Raw genomic sequence first — 19,918 nt, forward strand, 5'->3', positions numbered from 1 at the left:
AATTGTTTTGTAATGTACATGGTATGCTTCTTTCTAAACTCTTCCTTGTGTGCATTAAATGTTTAATGTAATTGGAAATGAGCTATTGACTTGTTTTTCTCTGTTCATCAATTGCATTTGAATTGTAATCTGCTACAGCTTCAGAAGTGTGCTTTATAAACTATCAATTTAAATCGCAATAGAATGCTATCCAATGCAGGAAGTTGCTTAAAATTAAATTGGCCTCTTCTGGATTGAGTAAAACGTTACTTAGTGTAAAGAGTAAACTGGTACTTGGCAACAATTTGCATTCATCAAGACCTTTCAAGGGCTTTGGGTAAAACAAATCTAAATTGAAGTAAAAAAAAAAATCCAAATCCATCTTCATGGTTTAATTATTGCTGTCTGATGTTATAGTATGCTTAACCGTTACGTTTTGCTGCCATTCCGGGAAGACTTGGTTTTTTTTGTCTTAATAAGTGGTTTTGTGTCGTGACTATATGTCAGGCAACCACAACCAGATTCTATACCAAGGTAGTAATAATTACATTTTTCTCCGTAGCTCTTGAGAGCCAGTGTTCTCCAGAAAATGTGTCAGTAGAAGAATTTCAACAACAGATCAATTCTGCCTCTCTTGAAAAAGTGAAGTATTATTATCGAAAACTCAGGTAAGCTGATATTTGCAGAATGAATTTAGACAAAAGCATTGTAACTTTTTTGGAAGATCATTCCTTAAAATTATTCTGATCAAATCAACGATTCATTCAAGTCTACCCCAAGATCCTATGGCTTAGGGACCAAGCTGGTGCAAACTCTGATTTGCGTTTAATCCTCCTGGTAGTACAGCATACATCAAGGATCCGGAAAAACTATGTTGGATGAAAATTAGACACTTCTCTCCCGCTTCATGTTCAAAAGACAGAGCTTTCTTTACAATTAAGACGAAAAGCAAGATTCAAAGAGATTGAAAATGTTACTTGGTAATTTAATGATTTAGCATTGGGCATCAGTCACTTATGATCCTGACTTAGAACTATATTGCCATTCCTTCACTATCGAGTCAAAATCCTGGAGCTTCCTCTCTAAAAGCACTGTGGGCATACCTACACCATGCAGACTGCAGCGATTCAAGGAGATGTTGCATCACCACTTTCTCGTGTGCAGTTAGAAATGGACAATAAATTCTGGCCTTGCAGTGATGCTCACATCCTGTAAACAAATATAAAAGCAAATCAGACATATCCCTCACCTCCATTCTAACCTGAGCTAGAATTCCCACCTTGCTAGGCAGGTTTCGGTGATTATGGTTATTAAAGGGAACTAAATTGAAGCACCAGAAGAGGTGCAAGAAGAGTTGGAATTCTAGAGTTGGTGCTAAGGAATATAAGGACAGAATTGTGGGAGATTTACTTTTGCTTTTGGAAAATACCTTTGGCTCCCTAACATTGACATCCTTGATCTTCATGAGCACAATAATTTGTGAAATATGTGAAAAGAAATTTCAATATGTGAAATTTTTCTGATCAAATCAAAGATTCAGTCAAGTCTACCCCAAGATCCTATGGCTTAGGGATCTAGCTGGTGCAAACTCTGATTTGCATTTAATCCTCCTAGTAGTACGGCATACATCAAGGTTCTGGAAAAACTGTGTTGGATGAAAATTAGACACTTCTCTTCCACTTCATGTTCAAAAGACAGAGCTGTCTTTGCAATTAAGAAATATTTGAAAGGAAAAATAGTGTTGAAAGATCTGTTGATGTCTATTACCTAGCTGTCCAGATTCAGGAATAATCTAAGTATTATAAATACATTTTTAAATAAATGTGTATATTTAACGCTTAACTAAATTCTAAGTTCTTTTTGATCTTTCCATAGGGCTTTCTATCTAGAAAGATCTAATTTGCCTTCTGATTCTTCTACAACAGCTGTAAAGATAAACCAGGTAAGGTATCTCTAGTGGACCTGTCAATGGCCAATTGAGTAGGTAGTTAAACCAATTAAAGGCCCCGCCCATCCAACCTTAAGGTTGGTGGACAGGCCAGGAGCCCCAGCGGGCTTCTGAAAAAAACATGATACCTCATCCACCGGTGGGATGAGGTTTCATGTCTGTTTTAAATAAGTTTAGTAAAGTTTTTGTGATATTTATTAACACGTCCCATCTCATGTGACATTATCACTTGAGGGGGACATGTTAATTTTTTTTTCTTTTTTTGAAGTTTCAAACACTGTCAGTGATCTCCCTAAGGCAGCACTTAGTCTCAGGGAGATGTGCGCTCTTTCGCGCACATGCGTGAAACAGCGTACCGTGACAGTTGGGGAATCCTTCTTCCCCTCACCCCCCCCCAAGCACAGGAAGTGCATAGTGCTTCCTGTCGGGCGGCCCGCTGGGTGGGCCTTAATTGGCCCGCTCACTTAAAATGGCAGCGGGGCCCGTTTCGGCAGCGGCCATTGGCTGCCGGCTGCCCACCTGCCGCCAAGCCGGTGGGGGGTCTGCCCACCCATCAAGGGCAAAATTCTGCCTGCTGTGTTATTAGCTCTCCTTTTTCCTTTATTGCATGGTCCTATACCTACATTCGACTTGCATTTCAAATTTTGAGATGTAACATGATAAGCCAATGTTGCTTAGGGTATCTTATTGATATGTACATCAGGAAGAAAAGAATAAAATAATATGCTAATAGTGTGGGAGGAGGCTTGTGCAGAACATGAACGCCAGCACATGCACATTGGGCTGAATGGCCTCTTCCTGTCACTTAAATTCTATGTAATTAGTTTTTCTGCCAGTAAAGTAAATATATATTATTGAGCTGTGCTTGATCTTGCATGGAGTCCTGTGCTTATGTATTAAAAGAGGCAAAAATCTAGCCGCTTAAAAAAAATTGGGAAGGAGGCCTAGATATTAAGTGCATGGCATTCCTTGCATGTAAAATATTGGAACATACCAGATTTGTAAATAACACTTTATTGTTAAAAATGCGCAGCTGTTACGTCCCCTCAACGCTTTGGAGGAGCTTCGACGACTAATGGAGTTGTATATCAGCCCAAAGCATTCAACGTCCACAGCGAGCTCAAGTAGTCCCGCTTCTGGAATTGCAACCTTGCCGATATCTTCTGAGCTCTGCAACAGGCTTGGAGCTTGCCAGATTGTTATGTGCAGCACTGGTATACAAAGGTATTTGATATATCTCCAATTACCTCAGTCTTTCTGTTAAAACAGAATATTCCAAGCTGTTCATTCTTGGAATGCTATGAAAATTGTAACGTAAAAATATCAATTCAGTGATGTGGGGTATGTTGGCACATTTGCATTCATTTGTGAAATAACTCTGTGTGTCTCATTCATGCTGCCTTCATGGCGATCCTGATTTCATAAGTCACTATTACAATATTAGCCTGGTGATATGTAGCACAGCCTGAATAATTGGTCATTCTCCGTAATATTGAGGAAGGTCAGAAGACAGAATATTGAAGTTACACTTATATCTTTTAATGCATTGCTGTTTGAGTTCTTGCCTATGCTGTGAAATCTGACCAGGAATATAAATGGGCCAACTTCTAGTTCATCAGCAGTCTTGGTAAATTACAACAGGGTTGCATTGCCGAATTCGATCTCTATGGAGATGAGTTCCATGTTCTGCAGCACTGCATCCTTGATGGCCACTGATGCGATGAATAAGAAGTGATGGGTGCAGCTTATCACTTGTAGACTAGTGTAAATCAAACACCAACTGCTGTGTTGAAATAGAGACAGTGAATTTGGAGATAGTGAACGTGGTATTGGATTTGGTGTGTAAGTTTATGATGGGAGAGTTGTTGCTGTAAAATTTCTACATATAAACTGGAAAAATCAGATGGGCAAAGGTAGTGTCGATGAGTTCATAGAATGTTTTCAAGATAGTTTCTTGGAACAGCATGTTCTGGAGCCAACCAGAGAGCAGGCTATATTAGACCTGGTAATGAGCAACAAGATAGGATTATTTGAAATAAGAGAATGTTAACAAAGTGAGCGATGGTCCTATAGATGCTGCGCCTGAGAAATTGATGATGGAAAGTAGGGAGATGACAGATGAATTAAACAGATATTTTACTTCGGTCCTCACTATAGATGACACAAATAACGTCCTGGAAATAGCTGTAAATCAGGAAATGGAAGGGATGGAGGAACTCAGGAAAATTGCAATCACCAGGGAAGTAGTATTGGGCAAATTGTTAGGGCTGTGGGCTGACAAATCTCCAGGACTGGATGGACTTCACCCTAAGATCTTGAAAGAAGTGGCTAGTGAGATGGATGATGCATTGGTTTTAATTTTCCAAAGTTTCCTAGATTCTGGAAAGGCTCCATTTAGATGGGAAAATAGCAAATATAACTCCTTTGTCCAAAAAGAAAGTCGAAAATACAGGCCAGTTAGCCTAACATCTGTCATGGGGAAAATGTTAAAAGCTATTATTAAAGATGTTCTAACAGGGCATTTAGAAAAATTCAAGGCAATCAGGCAGAGTCAACATGGTTTTGTAAAAGGGAAATCATGCTAATCGATTTATGGGAGTTCTTTGAAAGAGTCACATGTGCTGTGGGTAAAGGGGAACCAGTAGATGTACTGTACTTAGATTTCCATAAGGCATTTGATAAAGTGCCAGATCAAAGGTTATTGCAGAAAATAAAAGCTCATGGTGTAGTGGGTAACATATTGGCATGGATAGAAGATTGGCAAGCCAACAGGAAGCAGAGTTAGCATAAATTGGTCTTTTTCTGATTGGCAGGATGTGAAGAGTGGTGTGCCACAGGGATCAGTGCTGGGGCCTCAACTTTTTATAATTTATATAAATGACTTGGATGAAGGAGCCAAAGGAATGGTTGGTAAATTTGCTGACGACACAAAGATGGGTAGGAAAGTAAGTTGTGAAGAGGATGTAAGGAGGCTACAAAGTGACATAGGTTTTGTGAGAGGGCAAAGATCTGGAAAATGGAGTTTCATGCGGGCAAATGTGAAATTGCCCATTTTGGCAGGAAGAATAAAAAAGAAGCTTACTGTCTAAATGGTGAGAGATTGCAGAGCTCTGAGATACAGAGGGATCTGGCTGTGCTAGTGGATGAACCACAGAAGGTTAGTATGCAGGCACAGCAGGTAATTAGGAAATCTAATAGAATGTTATCATTTATTGTGAGGGGAATTGATTACAGATGTAGGGAGGTCATGTTGCAGTTATACAGGGCATTGGTGACACCACATCAGGACTATTATGTACAGTACTGGTCTACCTATTTAAGGAAAGATGTAAATGTGTTAGAAGGTTTACTAGATTAATATCAGGAATGGACAGGTTGTCTTATGGGGAAAGGGTGGACATGTTAGGCTTGTATCCACTGGAATTTAGAAGAGTAAGAGGTGACTTAATTGAAACCTTCAAGATCTTGAGGGATTTTGACAGGATGGATGTGGAGAGGATGTTTCCTCTTGTGGGAGAATTTGGAACAATGGCTCACTGTTTAAAAATAAGGAGGTCGCTCATTTAAGACAGAGATGTGGAGAAATTTTTTCTGATGGTTCAGAGTCTTTGGAACAGTGTCTTCCTCAAAAGGCAGTGGAATCTTTGAATATTTTTAAGGCAGAGCTAGATACATTATTGATTAGCAAGTGGGCAAAAGGTTATCAGGGGTAGGCAGGAATGTGAGGTTGAGGTTACATTCAGATCAGCCATGATCTTATTGAAGGGTAGAGCAGGCTTAAGAGGCCAAGTGGCCTATTCCTGCTCCTAATTCATATGCTTGTATGTTTAATGAGGGCACTTTATTGTCTCAAGTGCCATTTTGGTTGTTAAGCTGAGGCCCTGTCTGCCTGTTCAAGATAATGTTAAAAAAGTAACAGAAGTTCTATGTCCTGGCCAACATATTTCCCTCAAATGAAACCATTTTTTAAAAAAAGACTATAACCATTTATCTCACTGCTGTCTCACTAAGAAACTGCTGTGAGCAAATTAACTGCTCTATTTGCTTATTTAGGTGAGTACTTTTCAAAAATAATTAATTGGGTATGAAGCTCTTTAGAACCTCCTGTTTATATGAATATCACTGTATAACTATAAGTCTGTTCTTTAGTATAAACTTGGTACAAGTGGAATCATCTGTCATACCTGATTTTTGAAACTGCATCTGGACATATTATGTCTTTATTATCTAGAATTGTGTAGAAATGCAGTGAAGCCAGCTGGTAACATCTATCACTGGTCCAGCAAAGCATGTCATCCAAAACTGAACCACTCATTTTTAATTCTCCAGTAGTTTGGAATTATTGAGTATTTTCAGAATATCAGTCCAAGTTTTACTTGCAAAGTACAACCTCTGTTTAATTCTGTATTCTAGCAATTTATATTTTATTCCTGTTATGTAAGCTGAAAATCGAATTATAGAGTTTCAAAGATTAATGTTCACCTTTTTGTAAAGGTGATGTACTGGTGCTGTTTAGTATGTTTTCTTTTACGAACTCCTAGATCTTGTGTAAAGAATGTTATTCTAGTTCTAATGCACTGCATTTGTACTGATTGTACCATTTCAGCTGCCATATTAAACCCAACATCAATGAAAATGTTAGTGCACTATTCAATTGTACTTTTGTCAAAATTCCCAATATTAATCTGCCGATTCCAAAGTGCTTTAGTCTCAAGTTGGTCCAACCACATTGTTGCACTGTAATTTACATCATGTACCAGAATGCCCAGACATAACAGCAATATGTTGCTTAACTATTTTGCGCATTTTTGTACAGTTCAGTAATAGTCGAACCCTGAAGCTGCACTAAGATACTGATTTCTCTGAAATAGGGCTACAAATTTTCAGCACTTTGAGCAAGCAGTAATAATGTTTTCATGTTAGCTCATGAAGTAACATCAAAGTTTTTAGATATTCGATTAACTGATGACATTTTTGAACATATAGGGAAGAGGGCAGGACGTCATTTTAGTTTTCATAATCTTGCGACCAAAACTCAAATCTTGGAGAATTCATCTCGTATGTTGATGGATTTACTTTAGAAAAGCATGATATGGGCTTTTAAAAAGGATTTGATCATTTTAGTGGGATTTGCTGAATTAATCAGCTCAATTGTTTACTCCTCACCTGAACAAATCATGCAGAAGATGTTTTGCCTTTGTTGTTGTGATAAACCTATATTAATTGTCCTGTTATTTTGGTTTTATTCAGGAGTACTTTAAGTGTAACCCTGGAACAAGCAGTTATTTTGGCTCGTAGTCATGGACTCTTACCTAGATGTATCATGCAGGCCACGGACATTATGAGAAAACAGGTAAGATCCTCAAAGACCAATTAAATGGATTCAAGACATGTGCCTAACTGTTTTAAACTCTAAACTGTTGTGGTGTGTGTGCAGTCCAAATGCCCTTCTTTGAGAACAATGGATTCTTTTTATTTCTGCAGGGTGCAAGGGTTGAGAACTCAGCCAAAAATTTAAAAGTAATGGATCAGATGCCACAATCTGTACCAAGGTAAATTATAAATGTGTATTCTGGTAATATCTTGTGTGTCAGATTTGAGAAGTTACTTCAGTAGTTCTTCTAGTTCAGCCAGGAACAACAATTTCAGAATTCTTATCCTAGCCAGTCAACATTAGGAATGTAAAATATTTTAAAATGCTGTTTTCTCTCTAGTCCTTGAATGTGTATGTTGCTTCCCAAATTTCATGCCTTCTCTGCAATCCAATGTTTGAGTCCCTCCAATCAGGTTGTCGGTCCTGCCGCAGCATTGAAACAAATGACCCTTAGTAAAGCAACAAATGACGATATCCTGTGTGATTATAACCATCATCGTCACCCTTGTGCTCACTGCATGATGTTGGCAGCACTTTGCTTTTAAAATTCTCATTCTTGATTTCAAGTCCTTCTATGGCTTTGCCTCTCCATATCTCTAATCTCCAGCCCTTTATAAGTTTATACCACATCACTGCACTCCCCTCCCCCAACAATATTTCTACGATCCTCCAACACTGATCTATTGCACATCCCAGATTTTTAATCACTCCAGTCTTGGTGGCTGTGCTTTCAGCTGACTGAGCCCTTAATTCTTTCCCCCTCTCTTCTTTTTCAAGACCCTCCTTTAAACTGATCTCTTAGGAAAGGTGATCAAAATCTTGTCAAATGTCCTCATGTGACCATGTTTGATAATACTCCTGTGAAGTGCTTTGGATGCTTTACTATGTTCAAAGGCTCTATAGAGCTCTGTGGATAGTAGTATGTTTGTAGGTGTGGTCACCTCGCAGATTAGGAGTATGTAGCGAGAGGAGGAATGAGTGACCACCAGATTGTCAAAGAAGAAATAGGCAGGTGATGCAGGAGCCCCTGGAGTGCATTTAACTCCAGCTAGTATTCAGTTGTGAATACTAATAAAAGTGATGGTTCATGTGGGGAGTGCAGGCAGAGCAAAGTCTATGGCACCCCACAGTTGACTCAGCTATACAGGGGGTGGGGCACAAAGAAGACTGGAAGACATAGTCATTGGAGATTTGATAGTTGGAGGGACAGACAGGCATTTCTGCATTCACCAACATAAACCCAGGATGGCATGTTTCCTCGGTGGTCCCAGGGTCAATAATGTCACTGTGCAGCTGCAGAGCACCCCTGAGGTGAGAGGGTGAACCGTCAGCAGTTGTGGTCCACGTCAGTACCAACAACTTAGGTAGAAAGAGGGGTATGGTCCTGCAATCAGAATTTAGGGAGTGGGAAGGAAGCAGGACCGCAAAAGTTGTAATCTCCAGATGGCTCCCAATACCATGCGCATGTAGGGAGGAGAACAGATGAATATGTGCCTGCAGTTATGTTGCAGGAAGGAGAATTTTAGATTCTTGGGACATTGGGATCAATTTTGGGGGAAATGGGAACTGTACAGGCTGGATGAGTTGCACCTAAACAGAGCCAGGCCCAATTTCTTTGTGGCATGATTTCTTGGTACTATTTGGGAGGGTTTAAACTAACTTGGCAGGGATGTGAAGACCATGAGGTAATACTAGAGACGGATACCAAAGTGCAAAGGTTGATGGTTTGATGGTACTAGAGCAGGAAATAGTAAGGTATTAGGTGGGCTCAATGTAAGAGGGAAAGTAATAATGTCTAAATTCGGGACACAGTGCATGTACGTGAATGCGTGGAGTGTGGTAAGTAAGATTAGTGAGTTGCAGACACAGATAGCCATATTTAAAAGGATACATTGGAATAATAGAGACCTGATTCAAAGGGCAGGACTGTGTATGAAATATTCCTGGATACAAGGCGTTTCAGAAAAATAGGAATGAAGGAAAGGAGGAGGGATGACAGATTTGATTATGGAAGGCATTGCATTGCTGGAGAGAGATGATGTTCCAGGAGGGTAAAGGACAATCTCTTTTGCTAGAGCCAAGGAGCAGAAAAGGTGCAATTACATTGCTGGGTGTATTCTATAGGCTGCCAACTAGTGTGAAATATGCAGAGGAGTAAATTTGCAAAGAAATTAAAGAAGTGCAGGAATTATAGCGCGGTTTTATAATGGGGTAGTTTAGTTATCCGAATATAGACTGGGAGTGTAGTAGTGTTTAAAAATAAAAAAGGGCAAGAGTTGCTCGAGTCTATTCAGGATAATTTTCTACAGCAGTATGCTTCCAGTCCAAAGAGAAAGGAGACATTGCTAGACATGGTTCTTGGCAATGAGGTGGGCCAGGTGGACCAAGTGTCAGTAGGGGAACATTTAGGGGTCAGTGATCAATCTATCATAAGGCTTAAATTGGCTCCGGATAAGGGCCAGAAATAATCCAGAGTAAGCATAAGAAATGATCTGTCCCAGATAAATTGGAGTTAAAGATTAGCAGGCAAAACTGTAACTGAACAATGGGCTGTCGTTAAGAAAGAGTTTGAGAACAGTCGAGGTATATTCCCATGAATGGGAAAGGTAGGAAAAACAAATCCAGAACTTCCTGGATGATGAAAGAGAGAGAAATTAAGAAGCAAAGAAAGTGTGCATATGACACATATCAGGTGGATAAAATAATTGGGAACTAGGCCAAATATAGAAGGTTCAGAGGGGCATTGAAAAAGCAAAGTGAAGTTATGAGAAGAGACTGGTAGCTAAGAAAAAAGGGAATCCTAATTTCTTACATAGGTATATAAATATAGTAAAACGATAGTAAGAGGAGGAGTGGGGCCCATTAGGGACCAAACAGGGGACTTACCCATGGAGGAAAACAGAATGGCTGAGGTGTTCAATGAATACTTTGCATCTGTCTTTACCAAGGAAACTGATGTCATGGTGAAAGAGGCAGTTCAGACACTTGTAGGGTTTAAAATTGATAAAGTGGCATTGGACAGGCTGTGTGCTTATGATTGATAAGACACCAGGGCCAGATGAGATGCATCCAAGGTACTGAAGAAAGTGAGAGTAGAAATTGTGGAGGCACTGGCCATATTGTCTTCATTAGACTTGGGGATGGTGTCAGAGGATTAGAGAGTTGCAAATGTTGCACCCTACGAAAGAGGGTGTAAAGGTAAGCCAAGCAACTATGGGCCAGTCAGTTTAATCTCATTGGTGGGGAAACTTTTAGAAATGGCAATTTGGGACAAAATTAACAGACACTTGGGCAAATCAGGTTAATTAAAGAAAGCCAGCCATTTGTTAAAGGCAAATTGTGCTTAACTAACTTTTTTTAAAAAACTAACTTGTTTGACTTTTTTGAGGTAACAGAGGGTTGATGAGGGTACATGGGCTTCCAGAGCAACAGACTTGTGAGCAAAATTAGAGCTCATGGAATAAAAGGGACAGCAACAACATGGATATGAATTTTGCTGAGTGATAGGAAACAGAGTAGTGAAGAACAATTGTTTTTTGGCCTGGTGGAAGGTTAAAAGTGAAGTTCCCCAGAGGTTGGTGTTCAGGTTCCTGCTCTTCCTGATGTATATTAATGACCTAGGTCCTGGTGTATAGGCACAATTTCAAAATTTGCAGATAGTACTAAATTTGGATGCATTATGAACCATAAAGAGGATAGTGTAGAATTTCAAAAGACAAGTTGGTGAAATGGGTAGATGAGAGGCAGATTAAATTTAATGCTGAGAATTGTGAAGTGATTAATTTTGGTAGGAATACCAGACAAATGAAAGGTATAGTTCTACAGGGGGTGTAGGAGCTGAGGGATCTGGACATATATGTGCATAACTTATTGAACGCAGCAGGACAGGTTGATGGTATGGTTAAGAAAGCATACGGCATCCTGGGCTTTGTCAATGGGGGCATAGAGTACAAAAGACAGAAAGTCATGTTAAATCTGTATAAGACGCTGGTTTGGCCTCAACTGTAGCATTGCATCCAGTTCTGGGCACCACACTTCAGGCAGAATGTAAAGGCATTAGGGTGAGTGCAGAAAACATTCCCAAGAATGGTTCCAGGGATGAGGAATTTCAATTACGTAGAAAGATTGGAGAAATTGAGACTGTTCTCCTTGGAGAAGAGAAGGCTGAGAGGAGATTTGACAAAAGGGTTCAAAATCATGAGGGGTCTGGACGAAGTAGACAGGGAAAAACTGTTTCCACTTGTTGGAGGATCGGGGACCAGAGGGTACAGATTTTAGGTAATTGGCAAAAGAAGCGATGACAACATGAGGAAAATCTTTTTCACACAACAAGTGGTTGGAATCTGGAATGCACTGCCTGAAAGTGTGGTAGGGATAGGGTCAATCAAGATTTTCAAAAGGGAATTGATTCATTAACTGAAAAGAGGATATTTAACTGAAAAAGAAATATTTGCAGGACTACAGGGAAAAAGATCAGGGGAATGGCACTAGATAAATTGCTCATTCAGAGGGTCAGCACAGATGCGATGGGCTGAATGGCCACCTGTGCTGTAACCATTCTATGATTCTATATACGTATAGCTATTTGCCTTTGATTCTAGTAATTACAAGCCTGGCATATGACCTGGTAAGATTAGGCAACTAATTAACAATGCAGTAGCATCAAGGAGCAGTTTCACCCTTTGTCCTATTCAGAGTGTGTGTTTATAATCTGGGGAGCATATAATCAGCTATGCTCAAGGCCCCAAAATTCAAAGACCAGACCCACTTGGACTGTACTTATCTCCACTTAGCATGTTGAAGGAATGTATTGCTGTTCTTTTTCTCCATTGGAATAAGATAGATTGCAAATGCACTTCATTACTAAATTCCCTTTTATTTCCTCTTAGACTATACCGGCTCTGTCAACCACCTTCCGATGGAGACATATGAAAGATGCTTCAATGTAAAGGCTGTCCGAAACTTTCCAGAGAGCAAGAGCTGCGAGACATTGTACAATTTTATGATGTCTGTGTTTTGTTACAGTCGAACTGTGAGGTGTCTGTGTATGCACAGCAATACAGTGGCAGTTGTAGCACAGGAGCAGAGCTGCTCTGTTGCCCATATTTCCATTAATAGCACAGTGATAGTTGACTGTCCCAACCTGTGTCAGCTTCTGGATATATTGTTATATCAACCTATAAAACAGCTACAAAATTAAGAACTTGAGGTATGCACATGCCTAGTCATGCATGGAATTTTTAGATCTCTTTGACTGGTTTGTGCCACTGTAGTGATGGGTTTGAGCACGTTTTCTCAGCATTGGAATTCTTCTGATTTACATATGCATCTCAAGTTAATGACTATGCATGGACCTTGTTTTCAGATACTAACTGCCTGACTGAAGTAGAAGTAAGATGCTATGCAATTAGGTTGTTGAGTTAGCAGAGAAGCTGCAGCTGTTTCTTTTATTAAGTACCCATTGCATGATGTACTCTTGAGACCATCTACGGTACTGTACACGCAGCTATTATATGTTGTGTAACTACAGAAGGCTCTCAATCCTTCTGCTTTACCAGAGCTCCTGATATATCCTGTACTGTTAATGATTCATTTTTTAAGAACAAACCGTGTAAAATTCTCTTGATTATAATGCCCCCTATGGTATTATGCTTTTTGTGTTGCTTCTAAGACAGCTTGAATGTGGTCTACTGAAATTGTCCAGATTGTGTTTGTTCTTCTGTTGAATCAATAGTTCAATTTTCCATTTACTTTCCAAAACCAGCTATGAGCAGCACAAACTGAGTTCAAATGCAAAATGAAAACTAATCTGTTGGCCTTTTAGGATAGAATTACGTTAATCTAAACCACCTCAAATTTGTCCAAGCTCCTCAATGTTTTATAAATTCTGCCTGAATCTTGCAGAGTCCTACATAAAAGCCTTCAAATTTTGTCAGTAAATGTTGCTATTCCTGACCGTTATATACCTGTTGGAACCAGTTTCATTGTCATGGCTGACAGTATTAGCATCCACTTTTTTTTATATTGAGCAACAATTGATTATTTTGTCTACATTTTTCTTTAAACTATTTTATAACAAAAGATAAAATGGACATTTCTTGAAGTTGCAGCCATGAAACCTTGTGTTTACATCCGAGTACAGTACTTAATTCTAAATGCTTCTGGAACAATACCAATTGACACAACGTGTCAACAGCTGGATAAATAAGGGAAGAGCTGGAGTCTAACAGACATGTCACGAAGAAAAAGACAGACTGTAGCCCACATTATTTTAGCCTCAGTACATCTCCAAGTTTTCAGTTTGAAATTGCTGATATTAAGGATAAAATTTGAAAGCTATCTAATCTAATCTTTGTTCTGTTTTGTCACAAATAGCAAGAGAAGATGCTTTTGTAAGCATTTTGGTTTTAGTATTAACTTTAAAAAAAACTCTCTCTTTGCACAATAGATAAGTGTTGAAGCAGTTGTCTCAGGGCAAAAGGTTAATTGGTTAAATTTTGAAGCCCGTTGATAGTGCCTTAAAGCTAGAACTATAAGCTCCTGGAATTCACCTTCATTAGGTTGAAAATTTATTCAGTATTAACATAGTAAATATTCTATGGTTATAACTATTTCCTTTTAAATGTAAAATATCTTCTCTTGCAACTGTTTTAAGCGTTATGTTGACCATTTTACTGGCTGAGCAGATATCGAATGAGTATAGCTGTACTTATTTGTACATATGTTTTAAATTATGAATTCAAGTAACTTTTGGCTTAGAATTCAGGAGGATGATATAAGCAAAGTGAAGAAACTGCTTTTGATTTAATTCCAGTTCCGAATTCCATGATTTCCAATCTGGTCATTTCCTGCACTGCCTGTAGTCCAGAGAACAGGTCATTGCATCACCCCAGTTAATCATCTCACACTGAAGCAGAATAGATTGTAATGGTTTGAGAAATATGTGACTTAACCTATGTGCAATGTCCAAGATGCTTAGTTCAGCTGAGCCAAACTTGCAAAAAATCATAAAATCCAGCATTTCAACCAAGAAACTCTGCTTCCTTTTCACGAGATGTTTATTTAAGCAGTCTTTGATGTCTTCAGTGCTGTTCTGGTGGTGATTTAGTCCTGTATTACTCGGAGTTCTAACAGATCTGGAAATTTACCATGACAACTTAATGAGACTGTATCTATGTGATGAAACCTATGAAAGTGCAATAGACAGTTCTCTTTTCTTCCTTAATCCTCCTCCTCTCCCAATTTTCTTTCTTCTCCTGAAGATGCTTGCTGGGTATGATTACATAGGTGCTGGCCATCCTCTTGCTTCCTGCAAGTGTTCTTTCTTAAGGTATGAGCGAGTTGGGGATTTCTGGCAAACTGTTCTTATAGCTGAGTCTCCTCTGTCTTCAGCCAATGTCCACACATGCACACTTTACACCAGGGCCTGCAGGATAGCGATCAAGGCATATTTTCACCCCTTGTTAGCCCAGCAGTGCTGAGTTGCAATGTCTTTTATAGATATGGGTTAGACACTGCACTTTGTGGAAACTTTCTGCACAATAAATAACTCAATTAAGAAATAATAGGCATTTTTAACTGGTTCCTAGTTTTGTTTTTCCTACATTGCACAATATGGAAGATCAATTTATGACTTAAAAAAGGCATCTTTTTTCCCTTGCTCATTGTGTACCAGCCTAAAACTCCAAGTTTAAGGGAAAATTTGAAATTGGAGCAGCCAATTTTTAAAATTTCATGTTAGTCCAAATGAATATTTTAGCAGCAGCTTGTGGCTTGATGTTTGCCTGCTCAGCCTGTAATTAGGTCAAATATTGATTATAATATGTTTAAATTCAGCAGAAAATGAGTTCACTGAATTTGGATCTCGAGTAGCAATCAATTGTCATAACTAAAATATCTGTTCATAGAAAACTTGTACATACAATTACACTCAATTTAAAATGCCTAATTCTGCACAAACAGAGAATGGTACATTGTTATTCTGATTCTTGTCTAATCTCTGTTTACTGGTGGTATGCAATTACTTGTTTTAAACATTCAGGAATATTAACACAATTCTGTTTCATTTAAAGTCCTAGATTGCACCTCTTGTTTGGAAGATGTCAATTCACAGATCTGTAAAATTAAGACAATCATTTCTCTTGATTTTGGATTAAGGGACCAAGCCCTTGTAACAGTTTCTGTCATTACCAGTGCAATACTTTCTTTATCAAAGACCAGCAAGGAAGAGGTGCACTTTCATCCAGTGACTTATTAAAATTTGACAAAGCCATTGTTGTGTATAATGCTAGTAACCATTGTTTTGCTAATGTTGTAAATAAGTCGGGTTGATGTAGTTTTTCTTCTGTAATTCTACAGTTGTACAGTGAGTGGTTAATTTTAAATGCTATTTTATTGAACTAGTTAGATTGTCAGACTTAACCTGTTAGCAAATAAATTTTTATTTACATTTGAGGATTGGATGTGCCTTTAATCCTGTTTTCATTTAATAATTGTACTTCATTGTATTTAAAGAACTTTCCATCCCAAAATATCTATAGCAGTGGCTAGTCATTCACAAGCACACTTTATTGTTGAAATATCCAATACATTAATCATTTTACAAGATACAAGTTGGCCTAATGAAATTATGTACCTTATTTTCTAACAAAGATTTTGTTAAGCCATTTTCTGTTTACATCTTTGATCTGTTGCACTAGTTTCTGCCAATCACAGAGCCGAAATGCATTTGCAGAGTGGAAATTAATGGCACTTTTAAATAAGCACATTGCAGAATATCATTCTTTGCAAAAACAAGTTTAGGGAATGGATCATGCTGAGATTGGCTACAACATCCATTCTCAGTGCACTAACTGGCGTAATACTGGACTTCTTTATTCAAAACTTGGCCACTGAGACTTGAATTGTTGCTGATGCTCATCAGAAAATCATCAGTGGCCCATACACGTGCAAAGGAATTGGGACAATCGGTCAGTTGTGGAGTGAGGAAGAGTTTTAGATGATATGACTGAACTGCAACAGTTGGAATGATGCTTGAACAATATTTTGCGCTGAGTGCATCCTTCCCTATTTCTTTCTGAAGCTTTTTAAATTACTGAAATCCTGGAATTGGAGACATTTAGAGGCATTATGGAAGTAAGAATTGTAGACCCTTTGCAATGTAACTATCTTGTGCCCAATAAAGTATTTCGTCAATCATGAAGCTGTACCTACTTCTTATCTGTATTTGCCTCAAAGGGAAACCCACTGTACTATGCTTTAATAGGATTTGGAAATATCTGTACATATAACTAATTAGGATCAACTGCATCTTTATTTCTGTTCATATGTTAATATGGACTTAAACCCATCAAGAATCGTACATACCCTGGCCATTTTCTCTGCCTTTGACAAACTAGTGTTTTGCTTATTCTATAGTGAAATATTGCTTGCACTTCAAAATATTTGACATCAAGTAGAGAATAATAAACTGGAAACTTCCTCAGCGAGTCTCCTGATTGGCTGCTGTATCTTTTGAGAGATTAGCAGAAAACCTCTATGTGCTGAAGCAAGCAATGGATGCTGACCTGGAAAACCTCAGAGGAAATTCTGACGATGGTGTCTCAGTTGGCGGATAGCTCATTGTTAGTGCTTTGCTGCTGGATCTAGGGCAATTCCCATCTTGCTGGACAATCTGATTTTTGTTCTTTATTAGCCCCAGCAGTGTCATTGAAGAAGGCTCAAACCATGCTTTTTTTATAAAAAGGTAATTAATTGCATGAAAAATACAAGAACTAAAGTTTTTGGGGAGAAAGAGCAACGCCAACTTGAAGGGCCCATTTCTGTGCTGTGAATCATTGTTTGATAGAGTATATCATTCAGTTTGTCCTGTTCTCTATCTTCCCTCTGTTTTCCTGTTCCATTTAAAAAAAAATTTTGGTCCCCTACATAATCCGATTGTTCTTGTCTTTTATGTTAGAGATTACATTTCAAGGCTTACTTCTGCTGGGGTGCGATTTCTGTTGTTCACGATTTATGATATAATGAATGTATTCTTTATAACTGTAAAGAAAAACTCCCACTCCACAAGAATTTCTTTTCCTCGATTCTCTCTAATTATGCGCATTTCATTTTTTTAAAACTAGCTTTGGGTGATGCTAACAGAATTTTAATATTTGCATGGTTGTATTTGTATGCATCAAACCAGGAAAGTAGCTGAAAGCACTTTGCTGCTTAAGTTTTTCATTCAGACTTTATGGAGAAATTGGTTCAGTGCAGTGCTATGTATGCTGGTGCACAACTGAGCTGACCTAAATGAATTACTCATTAAAATAATTTTCTGGCATACCAGAGACATTGCCTGTGACATGTTCAGGGGAGCCAAGACTGGAATGTTATGCACCCCAAGCAGACAAGGGGCTGCTGGCTATTTTCTGTATGAGTGATTTTTCTGGCCTGTGCAGAGAGCATCTGTAGCCACTGAGCAGGATTGCTGGAGGTTATCATACAATCTCTTCCCAGGCACTTGTCTTCAAATGGATATTGGATGAAAAGCATGGTTCGGGCACTCTAGCTCCAATATGAGGTGACTTTATAATTGTACAGAAGTTAGAGACCGACTGAACTTTATTCACTGGCTCCCACTTCCACTTGGCCCATGTTTGAGGCACATTGTTAGTACCCACCACCTCATTCTTCAACCCAATATCAGTTATGTTACCAGCAAAGTGTTTCCATGTTGTGAAAGGGCTTGATAGGGAAAATGTAGTGGTATTTCCACTAATGGGTGAGATCAGAGCTAGGGGCCAAAGATATGAGAGAGTCACTTGCTACAATCCGGTTAGGGAGTGTTAACATTTAAGAGAAATCCCCAAACATCCTGACTTAACCAAAAGAAGAATGCCACAAGAATTCACATTTTTCACAAAAAGCTATTCATACTTTCACAATCTGGAGACTTGACATTTCTGGTGTCCTATTTGTTAACCTCTTTTACTCTGTCCTATTAAAACTCCAATTGCTTCAAATACAACTGCCTGTCACTGCCATCCTTGCTGGTCCACATTGGCTTCTAGATACCCCAACACAATCTAAAATTTGCATCCTTGTCTTTTATTCCTATTGTCTTTGGCCCATTTGTTCGCTGCAACCTCTTCCAGCCATGCATCCTCTCCAAAACTGAACACTTTTCCAACTCTAGAATCTTATGCATTACCTTTCCCTTCACCCAACAAATTGCTCACAAAATGTCAAGTCCTAATCTGCAAAATTTCCTACTTAAGTCTTCAATCTCTCTGCACCCCCTCCCCAACCTAAACACCTCAGAACTCATGTCTGTTCCATTATCTATTAGTTATATTTTCCTTCCCCCCCCCTCCCCCCAACAATGTTCAAAGTGCTATATAAATCTAAATTGCTGCAGTACAGATCAGTGTAGGCTGCAGCTGTTTTATGATAATATATATTTTTTTTGCCATAGGCTACCAAAGAGATAATTGCTGGCGTGATGTATGTTAAAAGCTTCATTATGTTTTACAGCAGAAAGCTGGTCCTGCAAATGATTGTTTGCAGATTATTATACCTCATTTTCTTCTGACAGTTCTGAAATTAATGAACAACTTCCTGAATGCTACACCATATTCAATAGCCAGAAAGACCAGAATAATTGTTCCATATGGAAATAATTGCAGTCCAGGAATTTGACGCAACTTCATGTCTTTTAAAGAAAACAATTATGGCAACATCAGTAGCTTACCATGATGCAGTGAAATTATTTCTACAGTGTAGGCAGATAGTAGCACAGACTGGATTAGTGTGGGTGGTTGTGTTACATAGAATTAAAGACAGCACAGAAATAGACCAATGGCTCGACCAGTCAATGCTGATCTTTATATTTCATGAGTCTCCTTCCATTCTATCTACCTCTTCTCAGCTTTTCAGCATATCTTTCTATTCACTTTTCTCTCATGCACTTGTTTAGCTTCCTTTTGAAAGCTTCTTGTCCTTTCTGTCTAAAGACCTGTGGCTCCTCCAAGTTACCTGAGGACATGAAGCTTGACAGACAGACATCCTCATTACAAGGGACTGATGAGCATGATTTCTCTTTCTAATTAGACCTTGTTTTCCTACTGCCACTGTTACTTTTAAGTAGCAGAACTACTCCACCTGCCTTCCCTTCCTGAAATATTTAGTTGCCAATTATGTTCTCAATGTAGCCATATTTCAGTCATCCCGATTATATCTGTAACAAGGATGTGTTTTCATTTTAAAGATGCAATTTCTATTTTTTCTTCTGGCTGGATTTTTAAAGAAATTGAAACCCTCTAAAGACAATGGAGACTGCCCAGACAGCCACAATTTACAGCTTGTATTCCACCAAGTGGGATGAAAAGAAAAGACACTCAACCACCCAGGTGAGTGAAAGACCCAATCTTTTGTTAGCTTTACACTATCCTGAAACTTTTCAAATGTCTCTGGGATGAGACATCAAAATGTAATTACCTGTTCTAAAATAATGATTGCAACAGACATGGACTAATAGAATTTCTCTGGAATAAACAGCCAGCAGTGAGTTCTGTGGAAGGGTCGTGAGGACTTGAAACATCAACTCTTTTCTTCTCCGCCGATGCTGCCAGACC

The 19,918-nt window shown here is 38.7% G+C and overlaps 1 protein-coding gene across 1 annotated transcript in view; it reads left to right on the forward strand.

Annotated features, from left to right (window-relative positions):
* The window catches only part of prex1 (phosphatidylinositol-3,4,5-trisphosphate-dependent Rac exchange factor 1), a 222,355-nt gene extending 205,852 nt beyond the window's left edge, over positions 1-16,503 (forward strand). The window contains exons 35-40 of the mRNA XM_041204802.1: positions 542-647; positions 1,855-1,921; positions 2,961-3,151; positions 7,178-7,280; positions 7,412-7,479; positions 12,191-16,503. Coding sequence (XP_041060736.1) covers positions 542-647; positions 1,855-1,921; positions 2,961-3,151; positions 7,178-7,280; positions 7,412-7,479; positions 12,191-12,233 — 578 coding nt within the window. The 3' untranslated portion in view covers positions 12,234-16,503. The remainder of the gene's footprint in view (positions 1-541; positions 648-1,854; positions 1,922-2,960; positions 3,152-7,177; positions 7,281-7,411; positions 7,480-12,190) is intronic.
* Positions 16,504-19,918: the final 3,415 nt, after the last annotated feature.

The sequence above is a fragment of the Carcharodon carcharias genome, chromosome 14 (assembly GCF_017639515.1).
Source record: "Carcharodon carcharias isolate sCarCar2 chromosome 14, sCarCar2.pri, whole genome shotgun sequence".
Lineage (NCBI taxonomy): Eukaryota > Metazoa > Chordata > Chondrichthyes > Lamniformes > Lamnidae > Carcharodon > Carcharodon carcharias.